General features: G+C 46.7%; 2 protein-coding genes across 5 annotated transcripts in view; one reads left to right on the forward strand and one right to left on the reverse strand.

Annotated features, from left to right (window-relative positions):
* The window catches only part of LOC144170237 ((3R)-3-hydroxyacyl-CoA dehydrogenase-like), a 52881-nt gene extending 41190 nt beyond the window's left edge, over positions 1-11691 (reverse strand). Inside the window, exon 1 of one of the 4 annotated variants that reach the window (XM_077699888.1) lies at positions 11552-11691. The gene's annotated coding sequence lies outside the window, so the exon portion shown is untranslated. Of the gene's footprint in view, positions 1-2485; positions 2613-11162; positions 11185-11216; positions 11344-11551 lie in introns of those variants that run through there. The other 3 variants (XM_077699889.1, XM_077699890.1, XM_077699887.1) reach the window with 3 other exon arrangements.
* LOC144168575 (arylsulfatase B-like) overlaps positions 1-15578 on the forward strand; it is a 56926-nt gene that overhangs the window by 12483 nt on the left and 28865 nt on the right. The window contains exon 2 of the mRNA XM_077697529.1: positions 11190-11350. Within this exon, the coding sequence (XP_077553655.1) occupies positions 11190-11350 (161 nt within the window). The remainder of the gene's footprint in view (positions 1-11189; positions 11351-15578) is intronic.

Here is a 15578-nt window from a genome sequence, read left to right on the forward strand (position 1 = left end):
TCACTTTGTGAGGCATCTGTGGCAATGACGACATGAGTATGAAGAGTACCCAAATGATCTTCAAGTAAATTATTGAGTAATCGGGCCGGCAATAATTTCGCATGCGGAGGAAAAATGTTGTCCAAGCTTATGTCGACAGGTGACAAATTATCAGAATAGGGCTGGAGTAGAAAAAGATCTGCATGAAGAGGCTGCAGCCATGCCTGTACGCAATCCAATTGAGGACGCTGAAATCGGGGCCACGTAAATCCTTGAAAAAGGTCAAGCCTCAAGAGGAAAATGGGTTGAGCCTCGTACAATGGTGATTCAAACAGTTTTAGAAATGTCACAACAGAGCAATTTAAATCGATACAGAAGTGAAGGCAACCGTGCCTCAAGGTACAATACAGAGTTAGCTACATACTTGGGCAACCCTAAACATAAACGCAAAGCCAATATCTCAGAAGAACTGCGAGTTGGGCGTGTTGGTACATGTTCATGGTGGGAAAAGCGCTACAGTAACAAGGACAAGTGAGTACACGGGACAAAGCGCTACTAGCAACTAAAGATTTTATTACTGAAAAAACATACATATATACAAGGAATAAACGCCACAGTCATCACTTCAAATTTTACAATCTACCATCTGAAAATATCAAGGCGCACCGACAACCAAACATTTTATACATATTCACACCGCACGTGTGCTGACAAGAAAGGCGCCACACAATTTATCAACCCTGATTTAAAAAGGCATACTCAGTGTCAGACAGCAAGACCGATTGTTGGCTGACACATTCATTCCCTTCTTTCTTTATACGGAAAGCTTCTATTATTATCTTGTTAGTCTTTTTTTTTATGTTTATCAACGATTAACGTATCTCGCAGTTTTGGGCGGCATTTGCAGTCTTTGCAATGAACGGCCAAATGTGAATACGGTGACCCTTTTAACGAGCTCTGATGTTCGCGAAGGCGTACGTTCAGGCATCGGCCTGAAGTGATGACTGTGAAGTGATGACTGTGGCGTTTATTCCTTGTATATATGTATGTTTTTTCAGTAATAAAATCTTCAGTTGCTAGTAGCGCTTTGTCCCGTGTACTCACTTGTCCTTGTTACTGTAGCGCTTTTCCCACCATGAACCAATATCTCAATCAGAAATAGGAGATGGAGTTTGTACGTCGCGCAGCCCGAAAATAACACGCAACCAAATATACAGGGCGAACATAGCAACGATAAATCATTAACAGGGCGTCTCTACGCATACCAAATTTATGATTGCATAGCCTACGCAGCACTCCAGCAGCTTTTTCACCTTTGGCAGCAATGTGCGAAATATGAGGACGCCATGTGAGGTGGTCGTCATAAATTATACCCAAGTATTTAATTTCCGTGACCTGAGGGCTGGATTGCAACCGGTATGTTAGACATAATGATATAGGGTTATTGCAGGGAAATACTATAACGGCACATTTACTGACATTTAGCTAGAGGTGTAACGTGCTGAGCCAAGTATCCAGGACAACCACATAGTCCTGCAGTCGCTGGTACAACGCTTGGATGTCCCTATCAGCCAAAAAAAGGAATATCATCGGCATACACATGAGTAGATATGCCGTTCTGCATTGGCATAGAACTTAGGAGTAAGTTAAAAATAACAGGAGAAAGAACTGATCCCTGAGGAACTCAACGACATTGGTGATACTGGGATGTCAATAAACCCTTGGAACAAAAGAATTTCCTTCCCTTTAAAAACTCACCAATCCAGGAGCGAATGTACCCCGGAATCTCGCTGGATGTAATGCGTGACATCAACGTGCTGTACTCCACGCTGTCGTAAGCCTTTGCTGGGTTACGAGTGCACTGACATGTTTTAGTCGGCGAGCTAATTTAATACAGCTCTCGATGTCGACGTGGACCTTCCAAATAGAATTTCCAGGTCTGAAGCCAATCTGGGCGGGGCTTAGTATACAATTACTGTTCTTGAGCTCGCAGGCGACGAACGACAACCTCTTCTTCTTCCTCTCCTCCTTGTTGGGTAGCAACGAACGCATTGAACGTTTTGACCTCTTCGGCCAATCTTTGGTTGACCAATCCCTAGGGGGATCCTGTCACAATCATCATCTTGGTGCCGTGTGCAGCAGCAACGAGGGACGGGACAGGGCCCGAGCAAGAGGAGCTTCGCCCCTAAAAATTCGCACTTAAACTGTGCAACCACACCGGGACTCTGACTGAAAAGCGCATTGGTTTGATTACTTGACATTTGTCGCATGTTGAGCGTCTGGTTCTTCCTGCTTGCCAATAACCGCTCCTGCTCTCGGCTACAGGCCGGAAACTCCCACTCCAGAAGCATTACTGCCACAATGCTCATCGTGGTGCCGTGTACAGCAGCAACGAGGGACGGGACAGGGCCCGAGCAACAGGAGCTTCGCCCCTAAAAACCTGGTCAGAAGCAGCCGAGCGCACAGAATAAGTAAAACCAAGCAAACAAAATACAGTGTAACCAACCTGTGAATCCACAAGAACGCTTGTATTTCCTGTACGACCCGCTCCGCCGTTTCTGCAGAAGTGATGCGATTCTCACCTTTCCGCCCCAGTTATCTGTGCCGATAGCGGCAGCGGCCGTTGACTTTCTGCTTGCAAGTGACGCTAAGTGCCAAATTCCAATCTGCGGTACGGGCGAAGTCCGAGACAGTCCATAAAACAACACAGGAATGGCGTGCTGGAAACGCCTTAATTTTTTCGCGGCAGCAGCAGCTACCGTGAGAATGTTAAAACTGAAGACCGGTTTTATCTCCGTGTCCGATGCGCTCCGCCACCGCTTCCAAATAATCTCAGAGCTTACGGCAGCGGTTTAGGCTTTTCGGTTTAGGTTTAGGTTTAGTATTCATCAGATTTTCGCACGTCCCTTAATACGTCTCAGAACCGTAACTGAACTGAATTGATGTTCTTCGTTTAAAGGCTATTCATACAGATTCATACATCGTAGTTCTTGGTTCCAATAGATTATATATGAAATGAGTGTAACAAAACAATTACATATAACGTGTTACCACGACCAAAAATCTTCAACTCTTAGTTACAAAGCACCAAAATAAACATGACTGAAACTACTCAGATTCTGTGCAAAATTGATGGGTGTGAAGGATTTTACACGTTAAAGAAAATGCGCGAAGATTACCAGTTGCTGGAGCGCACCGTGAAGGCGTCATGCACCCACGCTCTCACTTCGCGCATCGCTTTGCTGCGTTATAATTCCAAACAACCTGTCATTATCTTCCAACGCACGACAGCCTCATATTACCCTGCATAGCAGGGGACCCAAAATTGAGCCCTGAGGGACACCGCGATCGAGATAATATGTCACAGTCTGGACACTGCTTGTGCTCAGAAGTCTAATTGGTCGGGCCTCCAGGAATCTGGCAATCCAATCGAGAGCACGCTGACTGGGGTAAATCCCGGCCAGATTAGACAGAATGTGTTCCTGCTCGACATTGTCGAACGCTTTCTTTATGTCAACTGCCAGGATGTAGTCTGGTGGTCCCTTTCTTGAGTTTCGGTTCAGGACCCTCCGAAGCAGCCGGAGGTTATTATGAGTTCCCATGTTGGGTCTGAACCCGGCTTGAGACGGGCGTAAGCCTGGATTGCAATATTCGATGTAGTGGGTTATCCTGATATGTATCATTCTTTCCATGAGTTTGCATATGGTTAGTGTCAGCGATATGGGGCGGAGATTGGTGACTTTTTTCGGGTCCTTTCCCGGTTTAGGTATCGGATTAATAATTAATAGGCGCATGTGGTCCGGGACTATTCCCATGGCCCACTGCTCGTTTATGAATTTCAGCAGAGCTGTCTCAGTGTCTTCGGTTAAGTTTCGCAACATCTTCCAAGTGGTACCGTCATGTCCCAGTGTTGAGTCACTTCTGCCATGCTTAAGGGCGGCTTGAAGTTCTCCCAGCGTAAAGGGGGCGTCTAATTCTGCGTTTGTACACTCGAGCTTGGGTGTTTCGATGGGAGCAGGTGGCGTGAGGCTGGCGTGAGGAAAAACACGATTTAATGATTTCCTCTTCGAGCGTGTCGGTGTCTTGGCGGAGAGTAAGAGTTTCTTGCGGGGAAGGACCTCTGCCTTTGTTGAGCATTTTGCAGACGATTGCCCGCAGCTGATTCCTTCCTTTTGCTTTGCCGAGCCGCTCACATGTAGAGACCCACTGAGCTCTACTGAGTTCTTCCCCGTGTTGCTTGATGAGCTTGTAGGTGTCTCTGATATGACGGAGGGTTTGATATCTTTTACCGTTGGTATTGTACTGATGAGTGAGCTTATTAGCTTTCTTCCACAGTGCTATTATCCGAGAACCGGCGAGTCGCTTGTCTTCTTCGCCAACAGTTTCTTCGGGTTGCAGAGCTCAGATTGCTTCGCATAAGCTGAACGAACTCTTCAACGGTGTCCAATTGAGCTCCTATGCCATCTCGGAAGTGAGACCAGTTTACGGCTCGGATGGTTGTACGCTGTTTGTGAATTTTTTTATTGAAAGTAACAATAATTGGATAGTGATCACTGTCCCATGTTGAAGAATGCGTCTCCCAATGCTTGACTGCTTTCAGGGAGGAAATGGTCAAGTCAGGAGTAGTGTCGGCTTGTTTCGCATGGAGCCCTGCTCGGGTGTGTACTCCGCTTGTGTTGCAGGTATGAAGCGGTTATAGCTCCAGTTGATCAGCCAGGAGGCGTCCTCTCGAATCAGTTCCGCGGTCCTACACGCAATCAAACGCGTTTCCAACAAGTTCGGCGGAACACGACAGACAGCCTGCACTATCCTTTTGAGATCTATTGCAATTGGTAAAATCACCTACGGGGGTACAGTCGTAACCCTGTAAAAAACAGCTGAAAAAACATTGCAAGTTCTCCACCGACACATCCTTCGGTCTATCACGGGCCTTCCCAAGTTCACCGATCTACGGAAGCTTCGGGACCTTGCACCCCTACCGCCAATCGAGGACATCTTCAGAAGCGCTCAGTCGTCATTGGACAACCGACTGTACCTCACAATCCAAGGCCAAGACACCTTGCTTTGGGACACCCGACGAGTCTGTCCAGAAGCCCGGTCACTCCAGGCGAAACAACCACCTTGAGTTTCCCTACCCTGCACCCCTCCAAGACTAGCACTCCCCCCGCAAATGACGCCACTTCAACCAGAGAGCACCTCTCTCATAGGCACAGTCAGCACAACGCCAATGCAGTATTTACTGACGCCGCTGTCGATGGGTTTCGCCTGGCCTTGGCCTGGTACAAACCCTTGACCAGAGAAGCAAGACGTTACTTCTGCACACTGGACCACGCAACACCTGCACAAGCAGAACTTTTGGCTATCTGGACAGCTCTAAGGTACAACACCGGGCCTTCCGTCATATATACAGACTCATTTGAAGCACTACGTAGCATTGAGAACCCAAAAACAGAGGACGCCACTGCTCAACGCGTCCGCCAGATACACCAGCACAAGCTGAGGAACGACGTTGACGCGAGGGTCACCTGGACGCCGGGACACGTCGGTGATCGCGGGAGCGGTAACGAGGTGGCACATGGTCTTGTCACCTCACAATTTGGAGCTCTACCTGTTCATCTCCAGCCTCTCCAGCTCGGATCTCCCGGCCTCCGCGACCACCCCTACGCGGACTCGCTGCCAGGCCGTTACTGAGAGATAAATTACACGACGTTATGCTGCTGGCACGACTACATAACCGTTGAGCGTTTACTTTGGCAGGTGTCATGAGTATTAAGAAGTCGCAGTTTTAGTACAAATAGTAAGAAGCCGCCGCTCCAGATCCATTCTCGCAGTATCGCGAAGCAACCGCAAAATTGATAGCCCCACGTTTGCCAGGTAGAATAGGGGTGTATACAGTTCTTCCAAGTTTCATTAAGATAAACTAAGAAGTACGCTAAATTACAATCGTAATTTGTTCCTTCGCAGGTTAAGATTGCACCCCCGTCAATACTATTGAAAATGAGGAATGGAATGGATGACTTTATTATAGGACGAGGCCAATAGGTTGAGGCATTGTCACATTGCAATTGAAAGCAAATTGGGCTCTCATTTTGCGACACCATTGGTATTTAGAAGCTTTGCTGTCCCCTCATTCGGGCTCAGATCGACGTTAATCAATTTTTTTCCTTGAGTAAGACTTTCGGAATTATTTCTGAGAGCTCCCAAGGGGCGCCCATCAAAGGACGAAGAGAGACTGTATCAGGTCTCGCTTCGTCAGTCCTTCTATTTTCCAATCATACGCATTTTGTTCAATAGAGTATTAGCTAGCTCAAACTTTCGCGAAATTATCTTAGCCGTAGAGCAGAACACATGGCGGGTACTTTCTTGGCGCGTACATGGCGCGTACTCGCGCCATTTCGAAGTGGCCGCGCGGCCACTTCGAAATGGCGCGAGTACGACGACGTTACCTCCGGTTCTTCACCGCGAGAGATTAAAAGCATCGCCCCTCCCCACATCTTTAAAGATTTACCCCCTCAGCCGATCGCAAGAAATATTGATCAACACAGTACTTGCAAACACGGCCAATACACCTCATATCGTCCATAAATGCCAGACACTTGCTGACCGGAAGAAGGGCATTGGCACCGCTGCCGCCTGCACATGTACCTTTTGTCACACTGTGTGTGAAGCAAACATGGACCATCTTGTTCTGCACTGCTCCTCTTTTGATATTCATAGAATGAACCATAATGCTTTTCAAACTTCAGATATAGAAGCATTACATAGGGACATTCTCGAACGTCCTCAACCCCCGGTGACCGTAGCCCAGTTTGGCGTTGCCAGTGGCCTGGCGAGCGATTTAGTGGGCGTCTACCTCCCTCCCTCTTTCCCCTCTAGCGACCTTCGGTCCTCCCCTTCCTAATAAAAGAATTTATCATCATCATTACCCTGAATGAGTACACTTCGACCCCTACGAGAGGCAAGTTTTTCAATGGTGCATGCGAAAAACATTATCCAGCGTTTTCTTAATGCGCAAGAACTCTCTCCCGAGTACACCATTCTACCAACCGTGTAACCCCTTTATTTGCACAAAAGTGCCTGATTGCCCAATTAAGGCATGTAATACGTCACAATAGTCAACGAGGACAACCAGTTGAAAAATATGAAAGAAAAAAAAACAGAAAATACAGTAATAAAACAAAAATAAGACGAAAGACGAAAAAACAATAGAGTGATAGAAATTAACCAACAAAATGTGTAATGGCCACTTTATTCATCGCCCTTACACGACAGAGACAGTAATACCCCTCTCTCCGCCAAAAAAAAAAAAAAAAGAAATCTAAACGTGAAACTATTCGGGAAAAGGAATCAACCGTGCAACGCCCTGTATCGGCACAAAAATGCATAATTGACGATGCTAACACAATTAATCGTTATTATAGTGCAAATCTACACTATTCGTCGAAAGAAAAAAACTCAAACCGAAGGAAGCAGCGTTGGAATGCTTGCGCATTAGAGACGATTCTCAGAATTTCTCGGCATTCTTTTACGTTCAAAGGTTAGGCTTTTTTCCGGTTCTCTGGGCGCCTCACACCTATAAAATTATTAAGCACCGTCATGTTCCAGGCGCCGTGAAAATTTGGGACGGTGCTTTTAACAACGCTGCTTAACTCACTACAACAGGTGGGCCTCTTCCTGTGATAACGGTAAAACACGTAGCACGGTTTATTCCATTTTCCCTGTGACGTGGTATTCTATGTGTTAATATCTTAAGGGCGTTGGCATAAAGAGAAGCAGCTTGCCAGTCAATTTTTGTTTTTAGGAATTCACCCGCTTGCGGCCGAGAGCGCCACCGATGTTCTACACAGAGCACCACGGTACACATCAACACAACTTGGAAAGGCGCACATCAACCTGCAGCACCATGGGCCCAACAAAAACGCCTTTCGTTAGGTTCACTACTGCTATATACCTTCGTTTGTCCGTAAGTACGTGTAACATATTGTTACAAGGCAGATTCGAACTATTTACACTTTATGCCTAAAAGAAATCTACTCTCAAAGAATCAGTCGAATGCAAATAGTCTAAAGCGGAGGGATCCAGTGCAGCTCATGCCAGTATGCATCTTCGCTTCGGCTTGCCTTGCGCGACCCACTGATGTGGCACGTACCCATACATGAAGTGTACGATGGATTGACCGCCAGGTGATCCTGTGCATTGCCATGTGAGATGTCAAGGGTTTCGTTACAATATGTACTTGGTGACAATATGAATGCGTTTATTGCTGCAGCTGAAAGAAAACCGACCGATAGCCCCGATACCTCATGATTGAGGTCACTCGAGCCTGCGAACAACGAACAAGATAAAAAAAGTGAGCAGGTTTCGAAGTTATCTGATGGGTGTACAGCAGTAATATTTGGTACTTTGTACTTTGTACCAGTACAAAGCACAAAGTACAAAGTTATTTAGGGTACTTTGTGACCCCCTATTCGGAGTACGGGGTGGGATAGTTGACTACGCCATCAAAGCATTTCAGATTGAGACTAAAAAATATGCGTAAATTCATAGAATTGTCCACTAATACGTAGCATTCTTATGCCGCTTGTCTAGAGTGCGAGTTATTTACGGCTTTTTTTTTCCAAAATTCTGTTCAGCGAATTATCTCCATTTACACTAATTATAACGATGGCAGGTAGAAATTCCGCCAAAACATTTTTGTGGAAATGCAGGGCGTTACGTTTTCGCTATTTTTTATTTTTCTTTTTTCTAAATTTTTGAAAGTTCTGTTCCGCCAGTTATCTCCATTTACGCTATTATAATGATTGCCGGTGGAACTTCCGCCAAATCTGTATTTTTGTGGAGGTGCTTGAGTCCATGTAAGGGTAGAGAGGGCTGAGGGATATGTGCAGCATACAGGAAATTTTGCTCGTGTGTCTGTAACACCATACGCCCGAAACACATGCGTGGCCCGCAAGACGCAAAACCTGGCACAATGAAACTGCAGGTAATGTTCATGGCACAATCGTGGAAGCCCCAAAGATGTCTCTTAAGCGTTAGGAGAGACTTCGACCCTTATCACTTGCTTTTTGACGTTTACACTTTGTGTACAGCCTTATGGACGTTGTTGCAGTTTTCATGAATGCACGACGCTTAGACAGATCTAACCATGGCGCAAAAAAAAAAAAAAGGCCGCGCAGCTGTCCAGTCCCATTCCCTGGAAATGATCCACCTCCCTAGATCATTTCGAGTTTTTTTTTATAACTGCACATGCGTATAACAGCACGAAGCTGCTTATGGTAAGATTCCGTTCATTCTTGTTCTGCGTCAAAAGTTCTGTCTCAACAAAAAGGCCTTGCGGAAAAGCCGACTTTAGCGCAATTTCTCAGGCGAAAACGGATGCAATTCTTCATTTTCGAAACTTTTCTGACAAACATTTTGTGACCAATGACTAGTAATGCTAAAATATCATTACGCCGAGTTGCATTTACTTGTCACGAGAAGTTAGTTTACGGTGCAGTTGTAAATGTTACCGAATTCCTATCTGCTGTCTGTCAATATACAGGAGCGTCTGCGGGAAGAGTAAAGTTACAGAAAACCGCTGAAACTCATTATATCGACACTTTCCCAACAAAACGTACACGAAAATTGGCGGCTAGGTCGACTCTAATATTCTGCTGAGTTTCATTTACTCCCAATTATTATTTAGCTAACAGTGAAGTTGCAAACGTCACATAACTCCCGCCTGCTGTCTACACATGACCGTACACAGGAGGGAAACGGAGAGCACCATTTTCGTCTTCTGTTAGGATAAAACTCTTGTCTTTCCTAATGTTGTTATGCAATTACAAAGCCATAGTCACCACCATTACCAAATGACGAGAAAAATATCTATTCATTATGATTACCTAGCTACGCGTGCGATTTATATTTTATACAGCTTCGCTGGTCATCCACCTTCAGGGGCTCCTAATTTTTTGGTCACTTTTTTTAACCTTCTATGTTTTCATTAGTTTATTGGTTAAGTTTTAGCGCCCGATAGCTGTTTTTTTATGCAATTACTTCACATACGTAGCAGCAAAGTGACGCTACTGGTATAACAACCGCAGTAGAGTCGGGTAGCAAACCTTGCTTCATGCTCTTGTAAAAACGACAGGGTTAAACCTTCCTTGCAGTTTTTTTTTTGTTTTTGCTTTTTGCGCAGCGGTTGTTTCCAATCACATCGATTGTGTACCGTTTAACCTAATGTACGTATGTAACTGGCGGATCTTGAGTAATGGAGGCAAACAGTCTAACACGAAGGGCCTCTTTTATCAACGTCAACTTCGTTTTTCTTGTTTTCTATGTTTTCCCGGGTTACTAATACCGGCCACTCCTAGAACAGGTATAATATTTCTTCCACCTAAAACAAAAAGGTTGTTAATCTGCGCTTCATTTTGTATTTTCTCTTTCAATTTAGTCGTGTTTGTTTCCTTTAAAAGCCCATTCAGGACTCGGGCGGCACAGGACAGAAACGAGTGGAGGTCAATGGGGGAGGCCTTCTTCCTGCAGTGGATAGGCTGTTTTGTAGCGTGAGCTATACTAGCCGAGGTTGAACAGTTTCGCATGGCTCCTGGAGAGCCGTGCTGCGCATGCGCGAGGAGCAGTGACTTCACACGGCGCACAGAACGTTGCTTTGCTCGCTGCCCGGCGTCTCTCACACACCCCTCGCGCCCAGCGTCTTCGCCGACCTCCGTTGCGCATGTGGCGGTCCGGTCCACTTGATGATCATGCGAAGGGTGCCCGGTTGTGGAACCGATGGCTCGTCTGTCGCAGCAACACCGGCGTGCGCCTGTGGAACCAGCTTAGCTCTTGGGCAATTGGTGACGCCTCACCGGAGCCGCTTGATAAATATACGCGTGTCATATAATGCCTATACCGTGTATGCGTGTCATTGAAGTAGCAGTAAGCATGATAATCAAGCTAATCCTAGACAACCAGGAAAGCTAAGAATAACCAGCTGAACCTCAGCTCACGCTACGTATATCCTGGCGTAGCCGAGCTAAGCCTCTGTTAATATTTTTGTTGATGATAACTTGCTGAACTGTACAGCGCGAATACGAAGAAGTGTAGACGCCATCCGATGCTTAAGCATCCGGTTCTGTGCATCATTTCTACCCGGATACAGGTGCCGAAGCGGAGCTCTCGCATTTCCCGCTCAGACTCACCGCGAGCGATAGACTAAATATTATCAGGAGATGCTTGCCAACTTGCGACGTCACCTTTGCTCTTGCAGGTGCGGAGGCTCGCCGAGGTGTATCTGTCGCTCCTCGCTCTTGCTTGCGTGACGCACACCGCGGGGGCCAGGAAGCACAAAACCCGGCCTCACATTGTGTTCATCCTGGCAGACGACTTGGTACGTGTGCAAGCTGGCCCTGAAACAGCTAACCCTGATTTACTGTTGCGCCTCGCTTCTACATGCAGCTGTAACTTGGCACCTGCCACTCGGTTTCGACACCATAAAAAAGTTCACCGTGAGTGCAGTTCGCGTTGCCGCAGCTGTAGCTAAAACGTGCGGTAAAGGAGGAAGTTCGCAAAAATGAGGAGAAATACTTGCCCCAGCATAGTCGCGTGGCGTGGCAAAGATCCACAAGGCGTCATTTACGTTTTCAACATCTTCATCTTGGGTGCAGTTACGTATGAGGCATGGGTGCAGTTACGTATGAGGCACGTTGCACCACACACAGCCTGCTGTGAGCGCGCGCAGCACTTTTCCTAGTCAAGTTGCCTGCAGCGCACGCTGGGGCACCAATAAAGGAGTGGCGATTACTCGAGCAGTTATCTCCCACTGCCTGCAGCATACCGTAATAACAATCTATGGGGTTGATACTGCGACACGGTGTAAATAAAGACGGCCGTGGTGATGAATGCATCGGTTCGTCCCTGCTAGGTTATCTGCATTCTGACTGGTCGGCTACAACAGCAGCGACTGACGTATTTTTGCCAGCGCCACTTAAGCTGTTCGTTCTTCTCGGCCTTGTTATCAGGACGTTACCTTAGATGCCTTCTTTGTGTGGGCTTTCGTGCCTGACTAGTGTATTACCATCCCGGCTGTTGGTAATATAAACTGTTGGTATAATTACGTGATATAAATGCCACGAACCCAGCCCGTGATATGCGTGAAATCTTTCCTACAAGAAATGACACCCCCCCCCTCCTACACCCCCCCCCCCCCCCGAACCACTAGGATATAGAAAATGGCGCTGCTGCTTGGGAGGCAAACATCAGCGCAACGTGCCTATTGGGCGCTAGCGGCGTTATAAATACCGTGGTCGACAGTATCACCTAACTTTACATGTGCAAAACAGTATAGAACTTGTCCAGGTGTCATTAATAGTTTAATAATAAAGAAGATGCGTTTTACAGGTAAATCCTCCGACACGTCACGGTTATTGTTGTTGTGTTTGTATACCAGGGTTGCAAACATCTTGCTGTATGAACGTACGCCTTGCTGTTGCTTTTCCCCTAAGCAGAAACATTCAGGCTGCACGAACAGGAATAACAAAGAAATCCAGACCGATCCCGTGACTACCTGCAATTATAGGCGTTTCCTTAAAGAGACCCTGCAACACTTTTTTCAACATTTTTTGAAATCTTAAATGCTTGCAGAACGTAGTCAACCAACACATCCAGTACTTAGATAAGGAGGTCGCAGAGTACCTCAGCCAAAAATTAGTGCTCTGTGCCCTTTACATAACTTAGAAACTTCCTCGAAAGATTTTTCTCTCTTTCCCGGTCTTGGCGTTCTTCGACCGCTGGCATTACGTCATTACAGCGGTGTAGCGGCTATTGGTCGACCTTCCTTCAGTTGCCGCAGAGAACGCATTTGAAAGCCACTTCAAAAAGAAAGCCACAAAAGCAAAACAGAAACGGAAGGTGTGCCTACTGCGACGAGCCAACGCCGCCTGTATTAACATTGCCTGACGCGTCGCGCGCTTTTCAATGGGAAGGGTAGGGACGCTTAGTTCAGGCACTGATCCGCTATGTGGCGCGTGCCGGCGGACATCTCGCCTTATGTCACTGCTCGCGAGTCGCGAACGCTGCACCCACATCTACGACGTGTGTCTCTCAGCTTGCCCATTATGGCTTGCCTGTTGGGCTTCAAGGGCCGTTTCACTTACATCTTAGCCGCGACGGGGCGCTAGTTCTGTGGCGCACTGGGGATCTCGTTCAACGTGTCGCTCGCTTCATACTTGCTGCATTTTTCCAAAGATAAAGACGGAGGCGGACTGAAATAGCGTAAGAACATACTGATTGTCGGGTAGACATATAGCTAACAGAAAAACGATATTTTCGGATGGGGCAGCCATTATTTTACTGATATTTTTCTTGCTGGAGTATGTAGAGAAGAAAAAAATTGCGTGCACGTTTTTTGTTCAGGCGCTCACTTCTACGATAACTTTCCAATAATATCACGTGCTTGTAAACTTCAGAAAATTATAGGAAACAAAAGGATAAGCAGCTGGGATCCCGCCACGCTGTCCGGGCGCTTTTACAGTACAGTCCTCAATTTTAGAAGTGCGTACCGATGCGGAGTGCGAACAGCGGGGTCAAAACAATACCTAAATGGGGAGGGGATAGAGGTGGGATGCCCCACTCAGAAAATTTCAGGGCCTGTGATCCGAGTAGATAAGCGCGCAAAGCCGGCATCAGCCTGCGGCAGCGCAAGGGATTTTGCTTCGTGACAAAGGAAGTTTTTTCAGTGACAGACTAAGACAGACAGGCTTGGTGAAAAACAAGAAGGCGTAGGAGCGCCGCCTCGGGAACGCTAAACAATCTTTCCACTATTTTGCATAGTTTCCGAGAAGCGGCGCTGGCTGGCGGACACGAAAGCACGCTGGAAGGCTACGGAGCGGGGAAGGGTAGGAGAGAGCAACAGGAGAGTGGCTGTTTGGCCATTTTTCGCTCACGCGTTAGGCAATGTTTATACAGGCGGCGTTGGACGAGCAAACCACGCAGTGCTGATGCGTGCTGTAGTAGTGCTTCCAGTCGCGAAGGTAAGAGTGAAAGCGCTTATTGGAAGTGTTGCAGGTGCCCTTTAAATGGGCCTTGCAGACAAAACACAAGTTTGGTTCATTCGAAATATTGCCTCGTTAGAATCACACTGACACCACTTTTAGCGCACACTTCGCTCATATAAGTTATATAATTAGGGAAAAAGGGAATGGCCACGCGACCCACTAGCTTATTTCCCGCAACAGAACTTATGATGTCATATGCTCAGCTCTGCGATTGGCTGAGGCCGGCAAAAGCAAACGCAAATTAGGCAGGGCTTATAGGCTTTCCGAACGAGCTATTGAGACTGTTATCATCACAGAGACCGGCGCCGTAGTCTTTGTCGATGCTGCATCGGCCAATGTGAATGGGGAGCTTCTCCCTGGAGAAAGAAAGGTTGCAACGCGTTTTGCATAAGGCCAAGCCGAATTCACAGAGAAATTGTCCTGGTCAAAGTATTGCATGTTGCTCTGGACAACCATAGTTAAGAATCCTTCAACAAATCCCAGAAACAATAATTTGGCAGGTCTTCAGGAATATCAAACAAATTTGACAGCGTCCCACAAAGCTGCCTACGGCGACGCCTGGGAACCGGGACATATCACGTGTGACACAAGTTTTAAGCATATTTCTTTCTCTATGTTTTAAGTGCAGAGCCCTTTATGGGCTCGCGTTGTCGTCGTAGCTCGCTAACGGTCGATGTCAAGCGACTGCCGGAATCAAGCGGCGCAGCGAGATAACGGACTCAAGTAGAGCCTGTCTACCGTCGTGAGGGGGTCCCGGTGAGGATTCTAAAACCACGTGGTTTAAATAGTCATAACCGTTCGAACCTCTTGAACCGCTCGCGCTTGTCATACATTTCCCCATTGTTTAGCGCAAAGAAAACTGCAGGAACATTTCAGGCAATATCTGGGTATATAACCGGCAGCCCCCGCGTTCATTTAGTTAGGAACGCTCGTTGGGTTGTTTTTTACGATAGTAAGCGAAAAAAGTGGCCGCGCAAGAAAAAAATGGCGTGCTCGAAATGACGCAAAACAGCTCCAGAGGGCCCTAGGACCCTATTCTCGACTGCACAAATTGCCGGCAATTCGTCCATGTTTTTTTGCGTAAGCACGACGTAAGCAATCAGTGACGTGCTGCACCTATAGCTATGACGACAAGCAGTGTAATTTGACAAGTCACTCATAAAGATCGCTACCAAGGTATCAAATATTGTCCAAGAAAGATATAAAAACACTTGGCATGTACTATAAAAATTAAGACGGTAGCTGAGGCTGACAAGAAAAACACATTTCTGGAGGTCAAATTTGGCGTCAACACCACAGGGCGATAGAGTAACGTTGATCCAAAAGCGAGCAAAAGGCGGATGTCGAGCTAAAGAGCATCATACAATTTTTTTTACCGCATCTATTTATTTATTTCAATCGCTTTTAGTAACACAGCTGGGCTCTCTGCTTCAATGCAAGCGTTGTTGCGTTATCACCTTCCCTGCCGCCACCGCCGCCACGCCATCGTCTGCTGCTATGTTACAAGTTTATGGCGTGATCATAGAAAAAGACGGCCGCGACTATCGCTTCTATGACACATAA

The sequence above is a fragment of the Haemaphysalis longicornis genome, unplaced genomic scaffold (assembly GCF_048455015.1).
Source record: "Haemaphysalis longicornis isolate Haplotype H1 unplaced genomic scaffold, Haemaphysalis longicornis Haplotype H1 scaffold_2, whole genome shotgun sequence".
Taxonomy (NCBI): domain Eukaryota; kingdom Metazoa; phylum Arthropoda; class Arachnida; order Ixodida; family Ixodidae; genus Haemaphysalis; species Haemaphysalis longicornis.